At 34.7% G+C, this 19,772-nt stretch overlaps 1 protein-coding gene across 4 annotated transcripts in view; it reads right to left on the bottom strand.

Moving 5' to 3' along the window:
* The window catches only part of MARK1 (microtubule affinity regulating kinase 1), a 149,331-nt gene that overhangs the window by 47,432 nt on the left and 82,127 nt on the right, over positions 1 to 19,772 (bottom strand). For all 4 annotated transcript variants that reach the window (XM_033196858.1, XM_033196857.1, XM_033196860.1 and 1 more), the window contains exons 6-9: positions 18,147 to 18,217; positions 7,734 to 7,790; positions 5,202 to 5,438; positions 4,993 to 5,112 (exon numbers count right to left, since the gene is read on the bottom strand). In XM_033196858.1, coding sequence (XP_033052749.1) covers positions 4,993 to 5,112; positions 5,202 to 5,438; positions 7,734 to 7,790; positions 18,147 to 18,217 — 485 coding nt within the window. The remainder of the gene's footprint in view (positions 1 to 4,992; positions 5,113 to 5,201; positions 5,439 to 7,733; positions 7,791 to 18,146; positions 18,218 to 19,772) is intronic.

Below are 19,772 nucleotides of genomic sequence, written 5' to 3'. Positions count from 1 at the left end.
AGGTGATCCGCCCGCCTGGGCCTCACAAAGTGCTGGGATTACAGGCATCAGCCAAAACTATTTGAATACACAGTAGAATTAACTATTTAAAGTTGTGCTATTAGCAGTGAGTTTTAATAAAGACCAAAAGAACAACTCGAAGTGTGGGCTGGGATTTTCAGGGAAGGAACCATAAGGGGACAGGATGTAAACTGATTTGAAATATAAGCAGTATTTGGAATGGTGCAAAGTCATGGCAGAAGGATGTGAGGAACAGTGAGGAGGCACCCTTCTTTTACTAAGCACATGAATCGTACACAATGAAAGAATACATTTTATACTACATTTTATAATTAGCACGGGAAAAAAAACAATAGGTGGACACAGAAGGACTGACTGCTAATTCTCACATAAAACTACATTTGAGGCTAGGCTGAGTCAGGAAAAGTAGAAAATGCAGTGATAAGGAAAGAGAACTGGGCAGCAATGAGAGAATCAACAGTTTTGTTTCCCTTTATTATTATTATTCTAGTCACTGGGAATCACCAAGAGTCTGCTTAGCAGTTTGTCTCACAACAACCGTTGTATTTCAAAGCAGAATAAAAGTAATCTCAGAGCAGAAAATAAAGGTTGGAAAGAAGATCTCCTTAAGAAAGGGAAGATGTGGGGTTTAACTCTGTTAATTCAAAATCTGAGGGTCTTTTTCCAAAAATAAAGCATAGAAAGCAACAAAGAATGGATACATGAAAGGGAAGAGAGACATGGACTACCTGCCCTTAGTTGTGTGAACCTCATGCCTATGTAAAATTCTTTCATGGTAACCAAAAGAATTGACATTAAAAGTCTAGGGAGAAACGTTCCCAGAAAACTGAGGTACTGCATGATAGGAGAGAGCTCACGTAACCCTAGTCTGGGTGGTTTCAGGCATGGTATAAAGACCTAGGCCAACAAACTGCACTAGACATAGAAATTAGTTGAATAAACTCATCCACTCCAATTTCATTTCATATATCTCATGAAAAACTAGAGGACAAAAAAACTTCCAAAATTAACAAAACAAAGTTTACCCTAGCCATCAGTGCCAATGAACATAAATGACTGCCTGAGAGTTATATTAACAAAACAATTGATTCAGATGAATTAAACTAGCTATGGGAAATATACACTCTATACTTAGGTGCACATTTATTTTATTTTATCTTATTTTCTTTGGAGACAGGGTCTTGTTCTGTCATCCCGGCTGCAGTCCAGTGGCGCAATCATGGCTTATTGCATCCTCAACCACCTGGGCTCAAGCAATCCTCTTGCTTCAGCCTCCCAAGTAGCTAGGACTACAGATGTGTGACACCACGCCCAGCTAATGTAGAGACAGGGTTTTTCCATGTTGCCTAGGCTGGTCTCGATCTCCTGGACTTAGGTGATCTGCCCGCCTTGGCCTCCCAAAGTATCTGGATTACAGTCATGAGCCATCAAGCATGGCCTTAGGTGCACATTTTAAAAATAGGGAATTTAGAATGGCCAGACAGAAATAATTTTACTTAAATTGTTTCAACCTTTGTAAAACATACTATATGCTTCTGAATTTGTACACAGAAATCTTTCATTTAAAAAATTATGAATTAATTGATTTTTTTGCTTTACTGTCACGTGGCAGACATAAACAAGACTGTAAAGATTATTTTAGTAATAGCTGAAAAATTAAGTATTAAAAGTCAAAATAAACACTTTTTTGGAGGACCAATGATGACAAAGAGAGGGCAATAAGAGGAGATTTGCTTCAGGCTCAAATTTTGCATTATTTTGAAAGGTAATACAGTCCATCTTGGTTAAAGACTGGAAAAATGAATGAACATGTACATAACAGGAAAAGCAGAAAAGTTTTTCAGTTTCTTTCTAATAAAAAAATCTAGACATACCAATATTAATAGTGTACAATATAAAGCACAAATCCTTTTAAAATCATAATGTCCTCATTATCAGAGGACAGTATCACACATGGAAGTTCCAGACTAGTACAATTAGAAAGAGCTGACAACATTCACATATATAACTTGAAAAAATTATATAACTGTTTGCTTATGCCTAGGAACAAACTATAGGCTAGTAGAATGTGAAACTAATTTCATTAATTTTTATTTTCACAGATGATAAATAAGGCATTTAACTTAGGAGTCTTTAAGAAACATTTTAATAAAATACACAGTTATGTCTGGTAGCAACAGAAAGGTAAGTTAAATAAGTTTGAAATGATAAACAACCATGTAAGATTCTCTAAATCAAATTTCAATATTAGCAAAATATATAGTGAAGAAAGTATAGAGGATACTCTAATCAATAATTCATGAGACTAAAGTACACTGAAAAAACATTCATGATGTTCCACTTTTTCAAAATGTGGAAATTACCAGAAAAATATTTTATATTAAAATATACAAAGTTGGCACAAATCTATGAGGCTTCTTAACCAGACTCCTTAAGACAAGTAGTTAAAAGACACTGAGAGCTTATACATGAAGAAGCACAAACTATTCATTAAAAATGTTCCATTTTATTGCTAATAAAAGAAATACAAATTAAAGCAAGGCATCAAATACTAGAATTTATATCCAATATTGAACCAAGCTATGGAGAATAGGTACATTCAAAAGCCTTGGGTCACACACATCTTTTGGCAATGATAAAAGAGCTATCCAATCACTTGCACCCTTTGGCCCAGTAATTCCACTCTGAAGAATTTATCTAAGCATATATCCCAAAGGGGAAAAAAGTATACCACATTGCTTTTATCAAAAACAATGGAAACAACTCAGATGTGCAATAAACATGGAATAGTTAAATAAATTATGATATGTTACCCAAGGAGAATAACATAGCTATTAAAAAGGAAGGAGTGCATTCTTATGACAAAGCAAGAACGCATATCCAAAGCTTCTAAGGTTAAAAAAAAAATGGAACATGGTATAAAACATTACTAACACATAAAATGTTATGTTTACATAATAAAGATGAGTATTTTGAAAATGGCTTTAAAAAACTTTACAGATTTTTTACTGTAATGCTAATAAAATTGGTTGGAAAAATAAAAGTGAAGACTAACAATTTTTGAAGTCACCAATATTTCTAGGAGAGTTTCTTAAGGTTTGGTATAAGAAATATTTCTATTTAAAAAAATGGTGTCAAGTTTCCCTGGAAAGTCATTTTTGGGAACTGTGAAGCAAATCAGCCTTTGTATAGTAATATCTATAATATTATGATAATATTTCCAGTGGGAACTCATGTTTTCATAGCTGAAAAACTTTGTTTTGGTAAGCTGGAACAGAAAGTTGCAGACTATACTGAAATATGTTGGAATGAGCTTCTGATGATCAAATATTTCACTAATAAAAATTTGGCTTTTAAATTCAACTCAAAGCACTCTCATATTTTAATCCTCAACATTTTAATACTAATGATAAAAGACTAATGTGTTTGGCTACTATAAATTAATCATCTTTAAGGCATCAGCACATCTTATCTACTGTCCATAGAGATCTGTAATATCTATTCCCCCAAAATAATTTTTGTATATTCTTTTTGCTCTGCTCATTAGCTATGCTGTTGCTTCAATTCTGGGCATTTTATTAAGTGACACTCAGGTAAAGCGGGGTTCTTACGACAAAAGTCACAAAGCAGGATTACAAGACATGTTCTCTAAAGTTCATTATTTTAGAAATGATATGAGAGTCAAGAATTTTAGCTTTTTAAATATTTCACCTAATGATGGAAAGCTTTCAAAATAAGTGACATAAAAGTGGGCATTATATAGTACATGTTCTCTATTAAAGCATTACTATCATAATTTTTTTACCCACAAAAGGGGGGAAAAGCCCACAAAATTTGTAAGATATAACTAATACCATTTAAACAAATAATTCAGTAAAAAAATCCTGATCATTGATGAACTGAAACAAAGCATTTAAAATAACTTCCCAGTGGAAGTCACCATCCCTTAACTTCCATCAAAACATGCTGTATCTTCTACTGAAAAATATTTGTGGAAATAAAATTACAAAGCCCACACTAACCTGAGAGCTCTGTACACAGGGATGGCTCACTATAAGGCTGCCTCCTAAGCAGCATGAAGTCCGTGCCAGAAAGCCCCATTGCTACACTAAAAATGTATAGTTTATATGAGGTTAATTCTCTGAATTCTCTACCTTTCTATTAAGGTGAATAAAAGAAGACAGAAAGTACTAGTGAACAACGCATGCTGAATCTCTGAAATTATCTTAGTAAAGGCTAAAATATCATTCTTAAAAACAGATGGGCAAAATACTTAAGAAATAAATTATTCTAACTGCAGCGCCAGAAGAAAAAAAATACTAGACATTTTGGTTATGTGAACTTGCTTGCCTGTAACATACTTAGTCCATTTATAATAGTGTCTATTATTATAAATAACCTCACATATGGAATGTATGTAGGCAACACAACAGTGTTTTAAGAAATGAAATGCCTGTTTCCAATATGTTCTACTTAAATATTTGTAAGTTTTCTTTACTAAAGTTGAGTGGTTTCTATTGCATTTTTAAATGCCAGATACCAATGTCAGATATAGCTGTGAAATATTCACTAGATTAGAATTTTCACTATTTTCTTTTATCCTTGAAATATTTATTGAGAACTTACTAAAAACAAAGTTTCTGTTTTCGACAAAGCAATTTCTGACAGAGGCTACGTTTTCCTCCTTCTCTAACTAAAAGTGAATTTAACCTCTATTTTTGTGTTGTTTTAATTTAACACGGCACTACAGAACAAAGAGGAAATAATAGTTTTTAGAGAAAGCTACTGTGGCAACTTTTGAAAGTGGAAAAAATCGTGAAAAAAAGTCATGTCATTTTCCCTACCTCTAAACAAAAGGCAGATTAGATAATTTGTCAGTTTTCCTAAGAAAACATTGGAGAAAAATGCTCTTCAGTTTCTGGAATATTTTAATTGTTAAAATTTAAATTTGGAATATAAAAGTTTACTTACTTCCAAGCTACCTCTCTTTATTGGATTCAGGACTAATAATTTCTTCAGAAGATTTTCACAGTCTGTGGACATGTAGAAGGGAATACGGTACTTCCCTCGTAAAACTCGCTCTCGCAGTTCCTTAATAAAAGTGAAAGAAAGCACTTGTAACTGGTTTTTGAAATAATCATACTTGGGGATAAAACATTAATATAAAATTTAGCTGATACCTTTAAATTCTGGCCATCGAAAGGCAAGGAGCCACTGACTAATGTATAGAGAATGACGCCCAGACTCCACACATCCACTTCAGGCCCGTCATACTTCTTTCCTTGGAAAAGCTCGGGAGCAGCATAGGGTGGGCTTCCACAAAATGTGTCCAATTTGTTCCCAACTGTAAATTCGTTACTAAAACCAAAGTCAGCAATTTTAATATTCATATCACCATCAAGGAGAAGGTTTTCAGCCTAAGAGGAAAATAATAAAAACAACAATGTAAAAAGTCTATATAAAATAAAAATATTTGTTAAAAGTGTTTTAGCTTCCAAATTTACATCTCGTCTCTCATTTCTAAATGTAATATCAAATTTAGAAGCCCAGTATAGTACTTCAATGCATTCTGAATTACATCTATATAAGACTAAATTTTAACACTATAAAAGGAAAGCTCTCTTTATATGCATATATGCAACTACTTAAGAAAGGTTATTTAAAACCCATTTTCTTTCATAGGTTATTTTAAACTCATTTTTTCCTCATAGTCAGAAACATCCTAGAAGTGTACCTTAGTATGACCTACTCTAAAGAGCATAATACTAATCCATCTTGGTCTTAAACCAACATGATTACCCAAAGGAGCTCTATTTTAATAGGGTATTGTTGGTTAATGCTAGGCTCAAAGGTATATCTACAGTAACTGCCTGTCAGGGGTTCTGTGACTACTAATTCATTCCTTTGTCCTCTCTTGTAGAATACTTCCTCAACAAAATACTGTCTCAGTAAAACATGACCAAAAACTACAGCCTCCATTATATCTTGTCTGTTTTAAGCTTCTTTTTGCTGTTTTAAAACTAGATTCTCTTCTTGACGTATATTTTACATAGAAAACAGTGAATTTTCCATGTTTTGAGATGGTTTTCCAAAATCCTAAAGCAGAATCACTCAAAGACAGTATTTTACATGTCCCTTTTGTAAACAGAAGCAACTCAATAAAGGACTTGCTTTTGTACACGTTTTATTTCAAACTCTGTTACAATGGATGGATAGACTAACAAAGGTATAGGTTACTTTGTAGATGTGTTTTGTCAGGTTCCAAAAAGAAATAAAATTTGACTAAAACAAAAATCAGATTTCTCTATATTACTGGAAGGTCCAACAATCATAAGAGTCATGCACTCTGCCCATTATATATCTCTTCCTTCCCTACCTGCCACAACCTTTCTTTTCTTTTTTTTTTATGGTATACTAGTTTGGGATATTTGTTTTCATTTTATTTTGGAAAATGCAGATACACCTAGAACCCAAAATATACAATAAAAATGGGGTATCACTTATTACATAAATACTATAAAAGCACATACATTTGGAAAAATTTATAATAGATTGTAACATTTTTGAACTGCGACAAAACCAGGTTATTTTGATGTTCTGATGTAAGGGCCTGGTCATTGTAAATTTCTGAAGCTGTTTGTGAGCAAGCTGGACTTTCTCTAAAAATGTCTGGATGGATATCAAAGTATCTAAGCTGCCCCAGAAGAGAAGAGCTGCAAGGGGTTCTGAGGTCTCCTTCCAGGAGTGTACAGAAAAACTCTCTCTACTGGACTAGTGGGAAAACATAATGTTTTGAACATTATTATTTTTTGCAGATTTTTTTCATATAAGAAATGAGATGATAAACTGGGAGTTAAACACAGAAGCAGGGGAACAGTTCTCTTCTTTCTCATTCGTCATGGAAGTGATTCCCCTTAAAATAGTCAAGGAAGGAAACCAAGAAATAGAAAAATTGGGAGCAACAGAAAATTCATAAGCTCTGAAAAATGAAGCTAAAATACAGAATTAGACTTGACTTTTGACAGCTGTTTAGGATAATATATTTAAACATAACCCAAACTGGTGCAAGTAGTTGATAAAGGTGATAAGGAAAAAAGTAAAAAAGAAAAATAAGACTTTTATGTAAGGGACAATGAAAATTAAATTTGGAAGATTAGAGAAAAAAGGAAAAAAACATGTAAACATTTTAGCCCACTTTCATTTTTCAAACAATCTATGTGGCACAACCATTTATTGACTAACTACACATTTCTCATTCCAAAGTATGCTCGTTTATACTATTATACGCATTTAGTGTTCATAAAAATGTTTTAAAACTTTCCTTAGTTCTTTAACTTTCCTTAGTTCTTTGAGCTTCAAGGTAGAGTGTGAATACTGTCTCTTATGTAAGGGAAACATGGGTCTGTGCTCTGACTTTGCTTCTGTCTGAGGTCCCACACTTTTGGTTGGGAATAAAGTTCCATATCTATGCATTTAAAGCAAACTAATTAATAGTGAATCAAATCCTCTAACCTCTAAAGCTAGATAACTTCTCACTCATATTTTCTTCATTTGCTCAGTGAAAATATTACTTTTCATAAAGCTGCTGTGAGAATCAAAAACTACTTGTATAGTGTCTAGTAGCACAGTTAGGCAATAAGATAGCTCTAATATTATTATTAAACATATGTTAATAATAAAGATTTTTTTGAAAATTACAATCAAAAGCTTACCTTAAGATCACGGTGAACAATGTACTTTTGATGACAATACTGTACAGCAGATACAATCTGGAATAAATATTTGGATAAAAGAGTCAAACTATTAAAAAAAAATTTCCCCAATAATCATCTCCAATTTAGATAAATTACTAACTTGGATTTCAAGGTAGTATTTAATAAACATGCTATGCCTTTAGTTCAGAAAACTATACACATTAAAGTGATGAAATTTTCACTGTTAACTGCAGAAAATATGGAAAAATAATATTCTCTTACTAAAATACAATAAAATATTTGTCAGAGGCTGTGAAGATGTCATATGGATCATTTACAGTTCTGTGTTTATGTGACTGAATGTGTACAATTTATAGTTTTGGTCAAATGGTCTACTATAGTGTTGAAATAAAAGCTTTAGCACACATGAATTAGTATTTTAAGATAATTGTCTCAAGTTAAAAAAGCAAAACCCTATTCTAGGAATTACAACAAATGTGTTCAAGGCATGTTTCTTTAGTGAGGCCAATTCACTAAGAACTTATCGATGAGGTATTTAGCAATACCTATATTTATCTATTCATATATAAAGAGAAAGGAAAAATTTTGAGCCTTAAAAAGAAATCTGATCAGCAAGAGAAAAGAGGGAAAAATGAAATTCAATCTTAAAACTGTCACTAATTCAGTCAGGTGAAGTATTCTATGCCTGTAACTTGATTTTGTATGCAGCCATAATTTTTAACCATCACACAGAGCTCTTTGGAGAAAGGACTAAACAAGGAGGAACCCAACGGTTTAAAGGCCAAAAGTATGAGAGAAATAGATTATAAACAATTCTATGATAGTTCTTTATTACATAAAATACAGAAATAGAAAGAATCTGATAGCAATCAATTAAGAACTATTTTGTACATATAATTACATCTGATGAGTAGAAGGACGGTCATTTTAATGTACATCAGAACATTCAATTCTGTGAATTCAGTTAAACATAAAAACAGTTTGAAGGTTAGGCATTTACAAATGGAGACAAAAATGAGATTTTTTTTTTAAAGTATAAAGGTGATGTGAAATATGATCATGCTAATAGGAATATGAGTGGAAAAAAAAACCTTCAAAGTAGAAGTGAACTCATATTTCAGTATTATAAAATTATTCTAATGTATATTAAAATGGTTTGAAGAAAGAGAAAACATGAATTCAAAACAAAATAATCAACACACAATGAGTAATATACAATTTCATTTAATTCATTTTGATTCAACAGTTTATTGAGTACCTGCTATGTGCAAGGAAATGTGCTGGTTGCTAGGTAAATACAAAAATGAATACTAAGTGGACTCTGTCCTTAAGGCGCTTACAATCTGATTAAGAAGAGAAAATAAGGTATACATTCTCTATATACCTTGCATTATGGAGGTATATATTATTATATAGAGAGGTATATATTATTACCTTTCTATATATTGTATATAGAGAGGTATATATTATTCCCCTGTAATACAAGGTAGAATCATAGAACTCCACCTTTTTAAAAGAGTATTATAAAAAATAAAGAATAATTTCAGTTGGAAATGCTTCCTGAAAGAGGTGATACTTGCTCTAAGCCATCCTTGAAGGACAGAAATATTTAAAAATGTGGAGATCTGGGGATGGGGAGGTAGTGAAATGCATTAATGACAGGGGAACTGTTTATTTGAAAAGCAGGTAGGATTCATGCCTGTAATCTCAGCACTTTGGGAGGCTGAAGTGGGAGGATGATCGCTTGAGGCCAGGAGTTCAAGACCAGGCCTTGACAACACAGTGAGACCTCATCTCTACAAAAAATAAAAATATTAGCTAGGTGTGGTGGTGTGCACCTGTGGTCCCAGCTACACAGGTGGCTGAGGCAGGAGGATTTCTTGAGCCTAGGAGGTCGAGGCTGCAGTATGCCATGCTCACACCACTGTACACCAACCTGGATGACAGAGTGAGACCCTGTCTCAAACACAACAAACAAACAAAAAGATCAACCAACCAACCAAACAAACAAACAAAAAAACCCCAGAAAACCAAACCAAACAAAAAATCATTTAAAGAAAAGGAGGTGAAAAAATGGTGACAGTGGGAGTCAAATCTTGACAAATAGGTTGGTAAAAGTCAAAACTAGGCAGGTACTGCAGAACCACTAGATGTTCTTAGGCAGGGTGACTAGGAATGATTATAATCAATTTGAAGTATGATTCCCCAAAATACAGAAGGATCTAATGATGAACATTTGTAGTATTGGTTTTCTTAAGCAATATGCTTCAAAATTCTAATACCCAATTTTCACTAAATTACATTCATTAGCCAAAAGACGTATACATTTATATGTATATTTTATTAGACATACTATATAGGTTATAGTATGTTCATATTATAAGATTACTTTGTATCATGGGTGACAGAAATTTGCTGATAATGACATTATCTTTTATTAGTCACGTTTGTATGATCCACTGAAGGTATGCGACAGATAATCATTTGGTTATCAAACATGATCAGAGGCCATGCAACTCACGTCAGACAGAACGGTCTCTATGAAAACAGTTCTACATTTACTTCTGGAATCAAACATTTCCTAAGCCTCAAAGCATCAAGAATGGAAAGATAATTACAAAGAATCCTCTGCATTAAGCATGTGTTCTCCCCAAACTCTATGAAGTCTGAGCTATCAGTCAAATGTGGTAGTTTATTACAGTATTAACACAATTGCTTAGCAGGGAACAAGTTCTGCCATGAAAGAAGTTCTGCCTTCTGACTCACTGCAAGAATTCCCCTCCACAAGCCCAATTTTTACTGCATTATTTTACAGCTAGACCTTCCAATCTCAAAACATTCTGTACTTCCATAAATAGGATATAGGAACTTCCCTATGAGCCTTCTATTAATGGATCTTGAAAACATGATTTATAGTCAGCTGGGAACTGACGGTAAGACCACACACATCAGTGTTTTCCATTGAGGTGGAGTTATCAGGGTTACTTTGCAATTATTAACACTTATAAGTGGGTCAGGAATCCCCATGCTTGAAGTGGTAGACTTGATATTACTCGAATTGAATCAATATTATGATTTTTTTTTTGTAGGCTCAAGTCTTAAGGAATTTTGTAAAAGCATTGTATGGGTAATGGCTGCTAAGTGGTCTTAAACTGTCCTAGTGTCTTCAGTATTTGTAAGAGTAAGGTCAAGGACTTATATACATTTATCCTTGTTGACACAGTATTAATACATACATTCTTTCACTGTTAAAATAAAAAAGAAAATAAAAGTAAATGTATATTCATTAAGTCTGTAAGAGTTTAAATCAAATCCATAAATAAAAATAAGCTCCTCAAAAATAAATTTAAGTATAAATTTACCTTTAGTCAGGTAACTACAAAATAATGTATGTGTGTGCATGTGTGTATGTATGTTTACATATCTCTGGTTTCTAAAAATGCGACTTAGTAACTTTTTTAGTTTTGGGAAAACATATATAGATACTAAATTTAAAATTTACAGTAAATAAATAAATTATAAATAAAATATTTCCCATTGTTTTACAATTTAAATAGCATTCATCGGGCACTCAGTCTCTGCAATGTAAAGAATATGAAGATGATTTCAAAATATTACAGATTTTATTTCAAAAACCACGCCAATTTTAGTAATTATTTGTATCTGTAAAAATATCTATGTCCCAACCTCCTATGCTCCTCTCGCTTACCAGCAAAGATGGAAAGCTCTTTAAAATAGCAGGCATTTCCACCTTCTCTAATTCCATATAGTACCCCATACAATTTTCTACATCTACCAAAAAATAAGTAAAACTAGCTGCCTAAAAAAGTAAGAGTAAATAGCAATAATCTCTAAAATATACATTAGGATTCCAATGGGAATATTTAATGCAAATTGGAACTTTCTTGCTGGTCTGCTACTAACAAAAGCTACTGTGACTGATATTAAATGAATAATATATAAAATGATGTGTGTGGCTGTGTGCAGTGACTCACGCCTGTAATCCCAGCACTACGGGAGGCTGAGGTGGACAGATCACCTGAGGTCAGGAGTTCAAGACCAGCCTGGCCAACACAGTGAAACCCCTTCTCTACTAAAAATACAAAAATTAGCTGGGTGTGGTGTTCTGTGCCTATAATCCCAGCTACTTGGGAGGCTGAGGTAGGAGAATCACTTGAACCCAGGAGGCGGAGTTGCAGTGAGATGAGACAGCACCACTGCAATCCAGCCTGGGTGACAGAGCAAGACTCCGTCTCAAAAAAAAAAATAAAAAAATAAATAAATAAATACATGTCAAGATGGCTGAATAGGAACAGTTCCGGTCTGCAGCTCCCAGCATGATCGATGCAGAAGATGGGTGATTTCTGCATTTCCAACGGAGGTACCTGGTTCATCTCACTGGGACTGGTTGGACAGTGGGTACAGCCCACAGAGGGCGAGCTGAAGCAGGGCAGGGCGTCGCCTCACCTGGGAAGCACAAGGGGTTGGAATATTTCCCTTTTCTAACCAAGGGAAACCATGACAGACTACCTGAAAAAACGGGACACTCCCCGCACAAATACTGCGCTTTTCCAAAGTCTTAGCAACCAGCAGACAAGGTGATTCTCTCCCATGCCTGGCATGGCACGTCCTACGCCCATGGAGTCTTGCTCACTGCTAGTGCAGCAGTCTGAGATCGATCTGTGAGGCAGCAGCCTGGCTGAGGGAGGGGCATTCGCCAATGCTGAGTCTTGAGTAGGTAAACAAAGCAGCCAGGAAGCTTGAACTGGGTGGAGCCAACCTCAGCTCAACAAGGCCTAGTGCCTCTAGACTCCACCTCTGTGGGCAAGGCATAGCTGAACAAAAGGCAGCAGGCAACTTCTGCAGACTTAAACGTTCCCGTCTGACAGCTCTGAAGAGAGCAGTGGTTCTCCCAGCACAGCATCTGAGCTCTGAGAAAGGACAGACTGCCTCCTGAAGTGGGTCCCTGACCCCCGTGTAGCCTAACTGGGAGACACCTCCCAGTAGGGGCTGACAGACACCTCATATAGGCAGCTGCCCCTCTGGGATGAAGTTTCCAGAAGAAAGATCAGGCAGCAATACTTGCTGTTCTGCAGCCTCCACTGGTGATACCCATGCAAAGAGGGTCTGGAGGAGAACTCCAGCAAACTCCAACAGACCTGCAGCTGAGGGACCTGACTGTTAGAAGGAAAACTGACAAACAGAAAGGAATAGCATCAACATCAACAAAAAGGTAATCTACACCAAAACGCCATCTGTAGGTCACCAACATCAAAGACCAAAGGTAGATAAAACCACAAAGATGGGGAGAAACCAGAGCAGAAAAGCTGAAAACTCTTAAATATCAAAACACCTCTTCTCCTCCAAAGGATCGCAGCTCCTCGCCAACAACGGAACAAAGCTGGATGGAGAATAACTTTGACGAGTTGACAGAAGTAGGTTTCAGACATCTACAGAACTTTCCACCCCAAATCAACAGAATATACATTCTTCTCAGCACCACATCACACTTATTCCAAAATCGTCCACACAGTTGGAAGTAAAGCACTCCTCGACAAAGGTAAAAGAACAGAAATCACAACAAACTATCTCTCAGACCACAGTGCAATCAGATTAGAAATCAGGATTAAGAAACTCACTCAAAACTGCTCTACTACCTGGCAACTGAACAACCTGCTCCTGAATGACTACTGGGTAAATAACAAAATGAAGGCAGAAATAAAGATGTTCTTTGAAATCAATGAGAACAAAGACACAATGTACCAGAATCTCTGGGACACATTTAAAGCCATGTATAGATGGAAATTTATAGCACTAAATGCCCACAAGAGAAAGCAGGAAAGCTCTAAAATCGACATCCTAACATCACAATTAAAAGAGCTAGAGAAGCAAGAGCAAACACATTCAAAAGCTAGCAGAAGGCAATAAATAACTAAGATCAGTGCAGAATTGAAAGAGATAGAGACACAAAAAAACCTTCAAAAAAAATCAATGAATATAGGAGCTGGTTTTTTGAAAAGACAGACAAACTTGATTGACTGCTAGCAAGGCTAATAAGGAAGAAAAGAGAGAAGAATCAAATAGATGCAATGAAAAATGATAAAGGGGATATCACCATCAATCCCACAGAAACGCAAACAACCGTCAGAGAAAACTATAAACACCTCTATGCAAATGAACTAGAAAATCTAGAAGAAATGGATAAATTCCTGGACACATACACTCTCCCAAGACTTAACCAGGAAGAAGATGAATCTCTGAATAGACCAAAAACATGCTCTGAAATTGAGGCAATAATTAATAGCCTACCAACCAAAGAAAGTCCAGGACCAGAAGGATTCACAGCAGAATTCTACCAGAGGTACAAAGTGGAGCTGGTACCACTCCTTCTGAAACTATTCCAATCAAGAGAAAAAGAGGGAATCCTCCTTAACTCATTTTATGAGGCCAGCATCATCCTGATACCAAAGCCTGGCAGAGACACAACAAAAAAAGAGAATTTTAGACTAATATCCCTGATGAACATCGATGCAAAAATCCTCAACACAATACTGGCAAACCAAATCCAGCAGCACATCAAAAAGCTTATCCACCGCGATCAAGTCGGCTTCATTCCTGGGATGCAAGGCTGGTTCAACATATGCAAACCAATAAATGTAATCCATCACATAAACAACCAACAACAAAAACCACATGACTATCTCAATAGATGCAGAAAAGGCCTTCAACAACATTCAACAGCCCTTCATGCTAAAAACTCTCAATAAACTAGGTATTGATGGAATGTATCTCAAAATAATAAGAGCTATTTATGACAAACCCACAGCCAATATCATACTGAATGGGCAAAAACTGGAAGCATTCCCTTTGAAAACCGGCACAACACAAGGATGCCCTCTCTCACCGCTCCTATTCAACATAGTGTTGGAAGTTCTGGCTAGGGCAATCTGGCAAGAGAAAGAAATAAAGGTATTCAATTAGGAAAAGAGGAGGTCAAGTTGTCCCTGTTTGCAGATGACAGGAATGTATATTTAGAAAACCCCATCGTCTCAGCCCAAAATCTCTTTAAGTTGATAAGTGACTTCAACAAAGTCTCAGGATACAAAAAATCACAAGCATTCGTCTACACCAATAACAGACAAACAGAGAGCCAAATCATAAATGAACTCCCATTCACAATTGCTACAAAGAGAATAAAATACCTAGGAATCCAATTTACAAGGGATGTGAAGGACCTCTTTAAGAACTATAAACCATTGGTCAATGAAATAAAAGAGTACACAAACAAATGGAAGAATATTCCATCCTCATGGATAGGAAGAATCAATATCGCGAAAATGGCCATACTGTCCAAAGTAATTTATAGATTCAATGCCATCCCCATTAAGCTACCAATGACTTGCTTCACAGAATTGAAAAAAACTACTTTAAAATTCATATGGACGGGAGGCTGAGGCAGGAGAATGGCGTAAACCCGGGACACGGAGCTTGCAGTGAGCTGAGATCCGGCCACTGCACTCCAGCCTGAGCGACAGAGCGAGACTCCGTCTCAAAAAAAAAAAAAAAAAAAAAAAAAAAAATTCATATGGAACCAAAAAAGAGCCTGCATTGCCAAGATAATCCTAAGCAAAAAGAACAAAGCTGGAGGCATCATGCTACCTGACTTCAGACTATACTATAAGGCTACAGTAACCAAAAGAGCATGGTACTGGTACCAAAACAGAGATATAGAGCAATGGAACAGAATAGAGGCCTCAAAAATACCACCACACATCTACAATCATGTGATCTTTGACAAACCTGACACAAACAAGAAATGGGGAAAGGATTCCCTATTTAATAAATGGTGCTGGGAAAATTGGCTAGCCATATGTAGAAAGGTGAAATTGGATCCCTTCCTTACACCTTATACGAAAATTAATTGAAGATGGATTAAAGACTTAAATGTTAGACCTAAAACCATAAAATCCCTAGAAGAAAATCTAGGCAATACCATTCAGGACATAGGCATGGGCAAGGACTTCATGACTAAAACACCAAAAGCAATGGCAACAAAAGTCAAAATAGACAAATGGGATCTAATTAAACTAAAGAGCTTCTGCACGGCAAAAGGAGCTACCATCAGAATGAACAGGCAACCTACAGAATGGAAGAAAATTTTTGCAATCTACCCATCTTATAAAGGGCTAATATCCAGAATCTACAAAGAACTCAAAGAAATTTACAAGAAAAAAACAAACAATTCCATCAAAAAGTAGGCAAAGAACACTTCTCAAAACAATCATCTATGCAGCCAACAGACACATGAAAAAATGCTCATCACTGGCCATCAGAGAAATGCAAATCAAAACCACAAAGAGATACCATCTCACACCAGTTAGAATGGTTAGAATGGCAATCACCAAAAAGGCAGGAAACAACAGATGCTGGAGAGGATGTGGAGAAATAGGAATGCTTTTACACTGTTGGTGGGAGTATAAATTAGTTCAACCATTGTGGAAGACAGTGTGGCGATTCCTCAAGGATCTAGACTAGAACTACCATTTGACCCAGCAATCCCATTACTGGGTATACACCCAAAGGATTATAAATCATGCTATTATAAAGACACATGCACACGTCTGTTTACTGCGGCACTATCCACAACAGCAAAGACTTGGAACCAACCCAAATGTCCACCAATGATAGACTGGATTAAGAAAATGTGGCACATATACACCATGAAATACTACACAGTCATAAAAAAGGATGAGTTCATCCTTTGCAGGGACATGGATGAAGCTGGAAACCATCATTCTGAGCAAACTATCACAATGACAGAAAACCAAACACTGCATGTTCTCACTCACAGGTGGGAATTGAACAATGAGAACACTTGGACAGGAATATCACACACCTGGGCCTGTCGTGGGGTGGGGGGCTGGGGGAGGGATAGCAATAGGAGAAATACCTAATGTAAATGATGAGTTGATGGGTACAGCACACCAATATGGCACATGTATACCTATGTATCAAACCTGCATGTTATGCACATGTACCCTGGAACTTAAAGTATAATTTAAAAAGGAAGAAAAATAAAAAAATTTTAAAAAATGATGTATGTAATACTTTATTTAAGGGTAAGCTTGAACTTCCATCCCAGGAGAGAAAATAAGTTAACAGTACGTGATTGGATGCCATTCAGTTTCTTAATGTTGTTTTCCTTATTACCAGTTGTCTTTACATTCAGCTATTTTAACATGAATATTTCTAGGAATCTATCCCAAATAAAAGGGCTATGCATATCTTTGATATAAAGCATTTCACAAATTGTATTCCAAAAAGCAATAATTCTGTGAGATATTAATAACAGAGGTTTCACAAAACAAACACACTCATTTCATGGTCAATTTGGAGAATGCCATGTTACAACAAGTTAAACAGGCTTTTTCTTCCCCTCCCTTTCAGGACTTCTCTATTTGTTTCACATGTTAACACACATGTATATATCTTAGAGAAAGGACTTATATCAGTATGTGGTCTTTTCCCAACATATTGATTACAGAACCTCTTTAATTGTAAAATTAAAGTGTTCATGCAGGCAGAAGAGGTAGTAGCGAGCCATTTTAAAAATTCTAAATTTAATAAAAGTTTAGGATATAGTAAATTGTCTGCTTAAACTTTAGTAAATTTTATGAACAATTTACAATTCACTAATTTGCTATTTCTATGGTAACTTGTATGTACGCTTACAATTTATAATTCATTAATTTGCTATTTCTATGGTAACTTATATGTATGCTTATTTCAATCACTTCAGTTCTAAAAATTAAAAATAAAATTCTAGATAAATTTATTTTTTCTTATTTTATTTCTGTAATAAGTCATATTCAAGTTGAACTGGAAATATGAGTATCTTACCATATTCCTCTGACACATTTTGCAAAGTTTCTTGCCTACTTGGTTAAATAAAATTGACCATATTCTTTAAATCTACAAAAATGAGTTTAAACACCAAAACATCTTTAATTAAAAGAATATAATACAATACTCTTTAAATAGTACACATACATGCTATATATATAAAGCCAGTAATAATTTATAATAATTACTGGATAAAGACTTCAAAGGGTTAACTATTTTTTTCTATGTCAGTCTAGTCTATGTTTCCAGGACTCTCAGAGAGTTAATAGGGTGAGTCTCATCTATAAATATTTACTCTTCATGACAATCTAAAAATAACCATCTGCAACTATTTAAATTTAAATTCAGAAAGGTTTATTTTTTAGGAGTTTTCCATCCTTAAAAATATAAGAAAGCAGGAATTCTTCTTTTTAAAATACCGTGTGCTGTGAAGTCCAGTTTGTAATAATGTCCATTGTACATCACTACAAATATCAGTAAAACAAAGTTGAAAACTACTTTCCATACCTGCCTAAATTTTGCACGGGCCTCTTTCTCTTTCATTCTTCCATGGGCAACTAAGTAATCAAATACTTCACCTGAATCAGAAAGGTAAAGCAGGTAGTAAAATATACACAGATTTTTGGTTAACAATATATATGCAATGTCAAGTTTTTTCCTTGTTTATAAAGAAACTTTTGGCCCACAATTTTCTGCTAGTTTATGTAAGTTACAAACACGTGAATAGAAAAAAGGAAAAAATTACATATAAAATTGAGTATCTGCAGCAGTTTGTGATTTAGCAAAATTCTTTAAAAAATAAGTCATAAAAACACAACCAAGAAAACTTGCTTTCTGCTTTCAAGTATTATGTAAAAATACAGTCAACTCTTTATTATTCATTCTAGTAAAGGGAAGCCACAGCCTGGGAAATCAAAAATTAAATTTGGCTTTGTATTTGGGGCCTACGTTTCAAACAAAATGATGAAGTGTTTTTTGTCGGATTGCTCTTTTAAATTCTCCCTGTCACGTAGCCTGGATAAAATTCCATCTCACTACTTCCATCCACATTGATTTATTTCTTTCTTTTCCTATACTCTGTGTTTATTCTCACTCTACTCATTTCATACATTTCAGTAGTTAGCCACAAATTATAGAGAACTAAATCTTTTGTGTGTGTATCTCTATTACCCCAGATGAACTGTAAATTGCTTGAACATCATCATAATATCTGTACTTAATTTGCATCTTCATCTCCATGGCAGAACACAAAGTAGATAGATAAATGTTTGGTGAAATAATTTAAAAGTAACTAGAAGCTGTAGAAATTTTCTACTGGATCCATTACTTCACATGTCTGTAAGTTTTTCTCCTTTTGCTCTAGTTAGTAATAGCTTAAAACTAAATTAAACTTGAGACACAATTTTAAAAATAAAATATTATCTTAGTATAAGAGTTAAATTTATTTTTGTGTCCTTATAATTTGTGCCATATAGATATCCACGTATATTAAAAACTCACAAAATGGCTTAAAGTGTTCTTGTAAAGTATAGCAAAGTGGTAAAAACAAAAACTCAGACTTTAGAATCAGACCAATTTCGGTATGAATTTTGTTTTAGCCCTAAGTACTACTGAAAGACATTATTAGGAAGATTTCTTAACTTCATTAAGACTCAGTTTCTACCTACTGCCTACTCACATGATTGTTGTAAGTATTAAATGAAATAATGCATGTGCTTAGCACAGCAACTGGCATATAGTAAGCACTCAATAAATGGCATTTTTGTACCTAGGTATACACATATATTATATATATATGCAATATCAATCCTAGGATATAAATATTAAAAACCAAATACGTAATGAATGTATGTCACATGAAACTAATATATCTACAATGTTAGATAGCATATTATATAATATTAAGCATATTTAAGTGATTAAATGGGATGATGAGAAGAGAAATGAATGGATGCTCTAGTTGACTCATCATAGCAGTTAATTCTAGATATGTGGTAATAGTTGTTAATTCTAGTTAACCCATCATAGTAGTTAATTCTAGATATGTGAGTTTAGGTTGGGAAAGATATATACAAGAGTTCGAAAAATTTGGATCTACTCTTAAGTACTGCCTAGAATACACTTACCCCAGGT

Source organism: Trachypithecus francoisi, unplaced genomic scaffold (assembly GCF_009764315.1).
Source record: "Trachypithecus francoisi isolate TF-2019V2 unplaced genomic scaffold, Tfra_2.0 Lachesis_group5, whole genome shotgun sequence".
NCBI classification, from domain to species: Eukaryota; Metazoa; Chordata; class Mammalia; order Primates; family Cercopithecidae; genus Trachypithecus; species Trachypithecus francoisi.
Note: the sequence above shows the minus strand (reverse complement) of the source record. Positions and strands in the feature narration are given on the sequence as shown.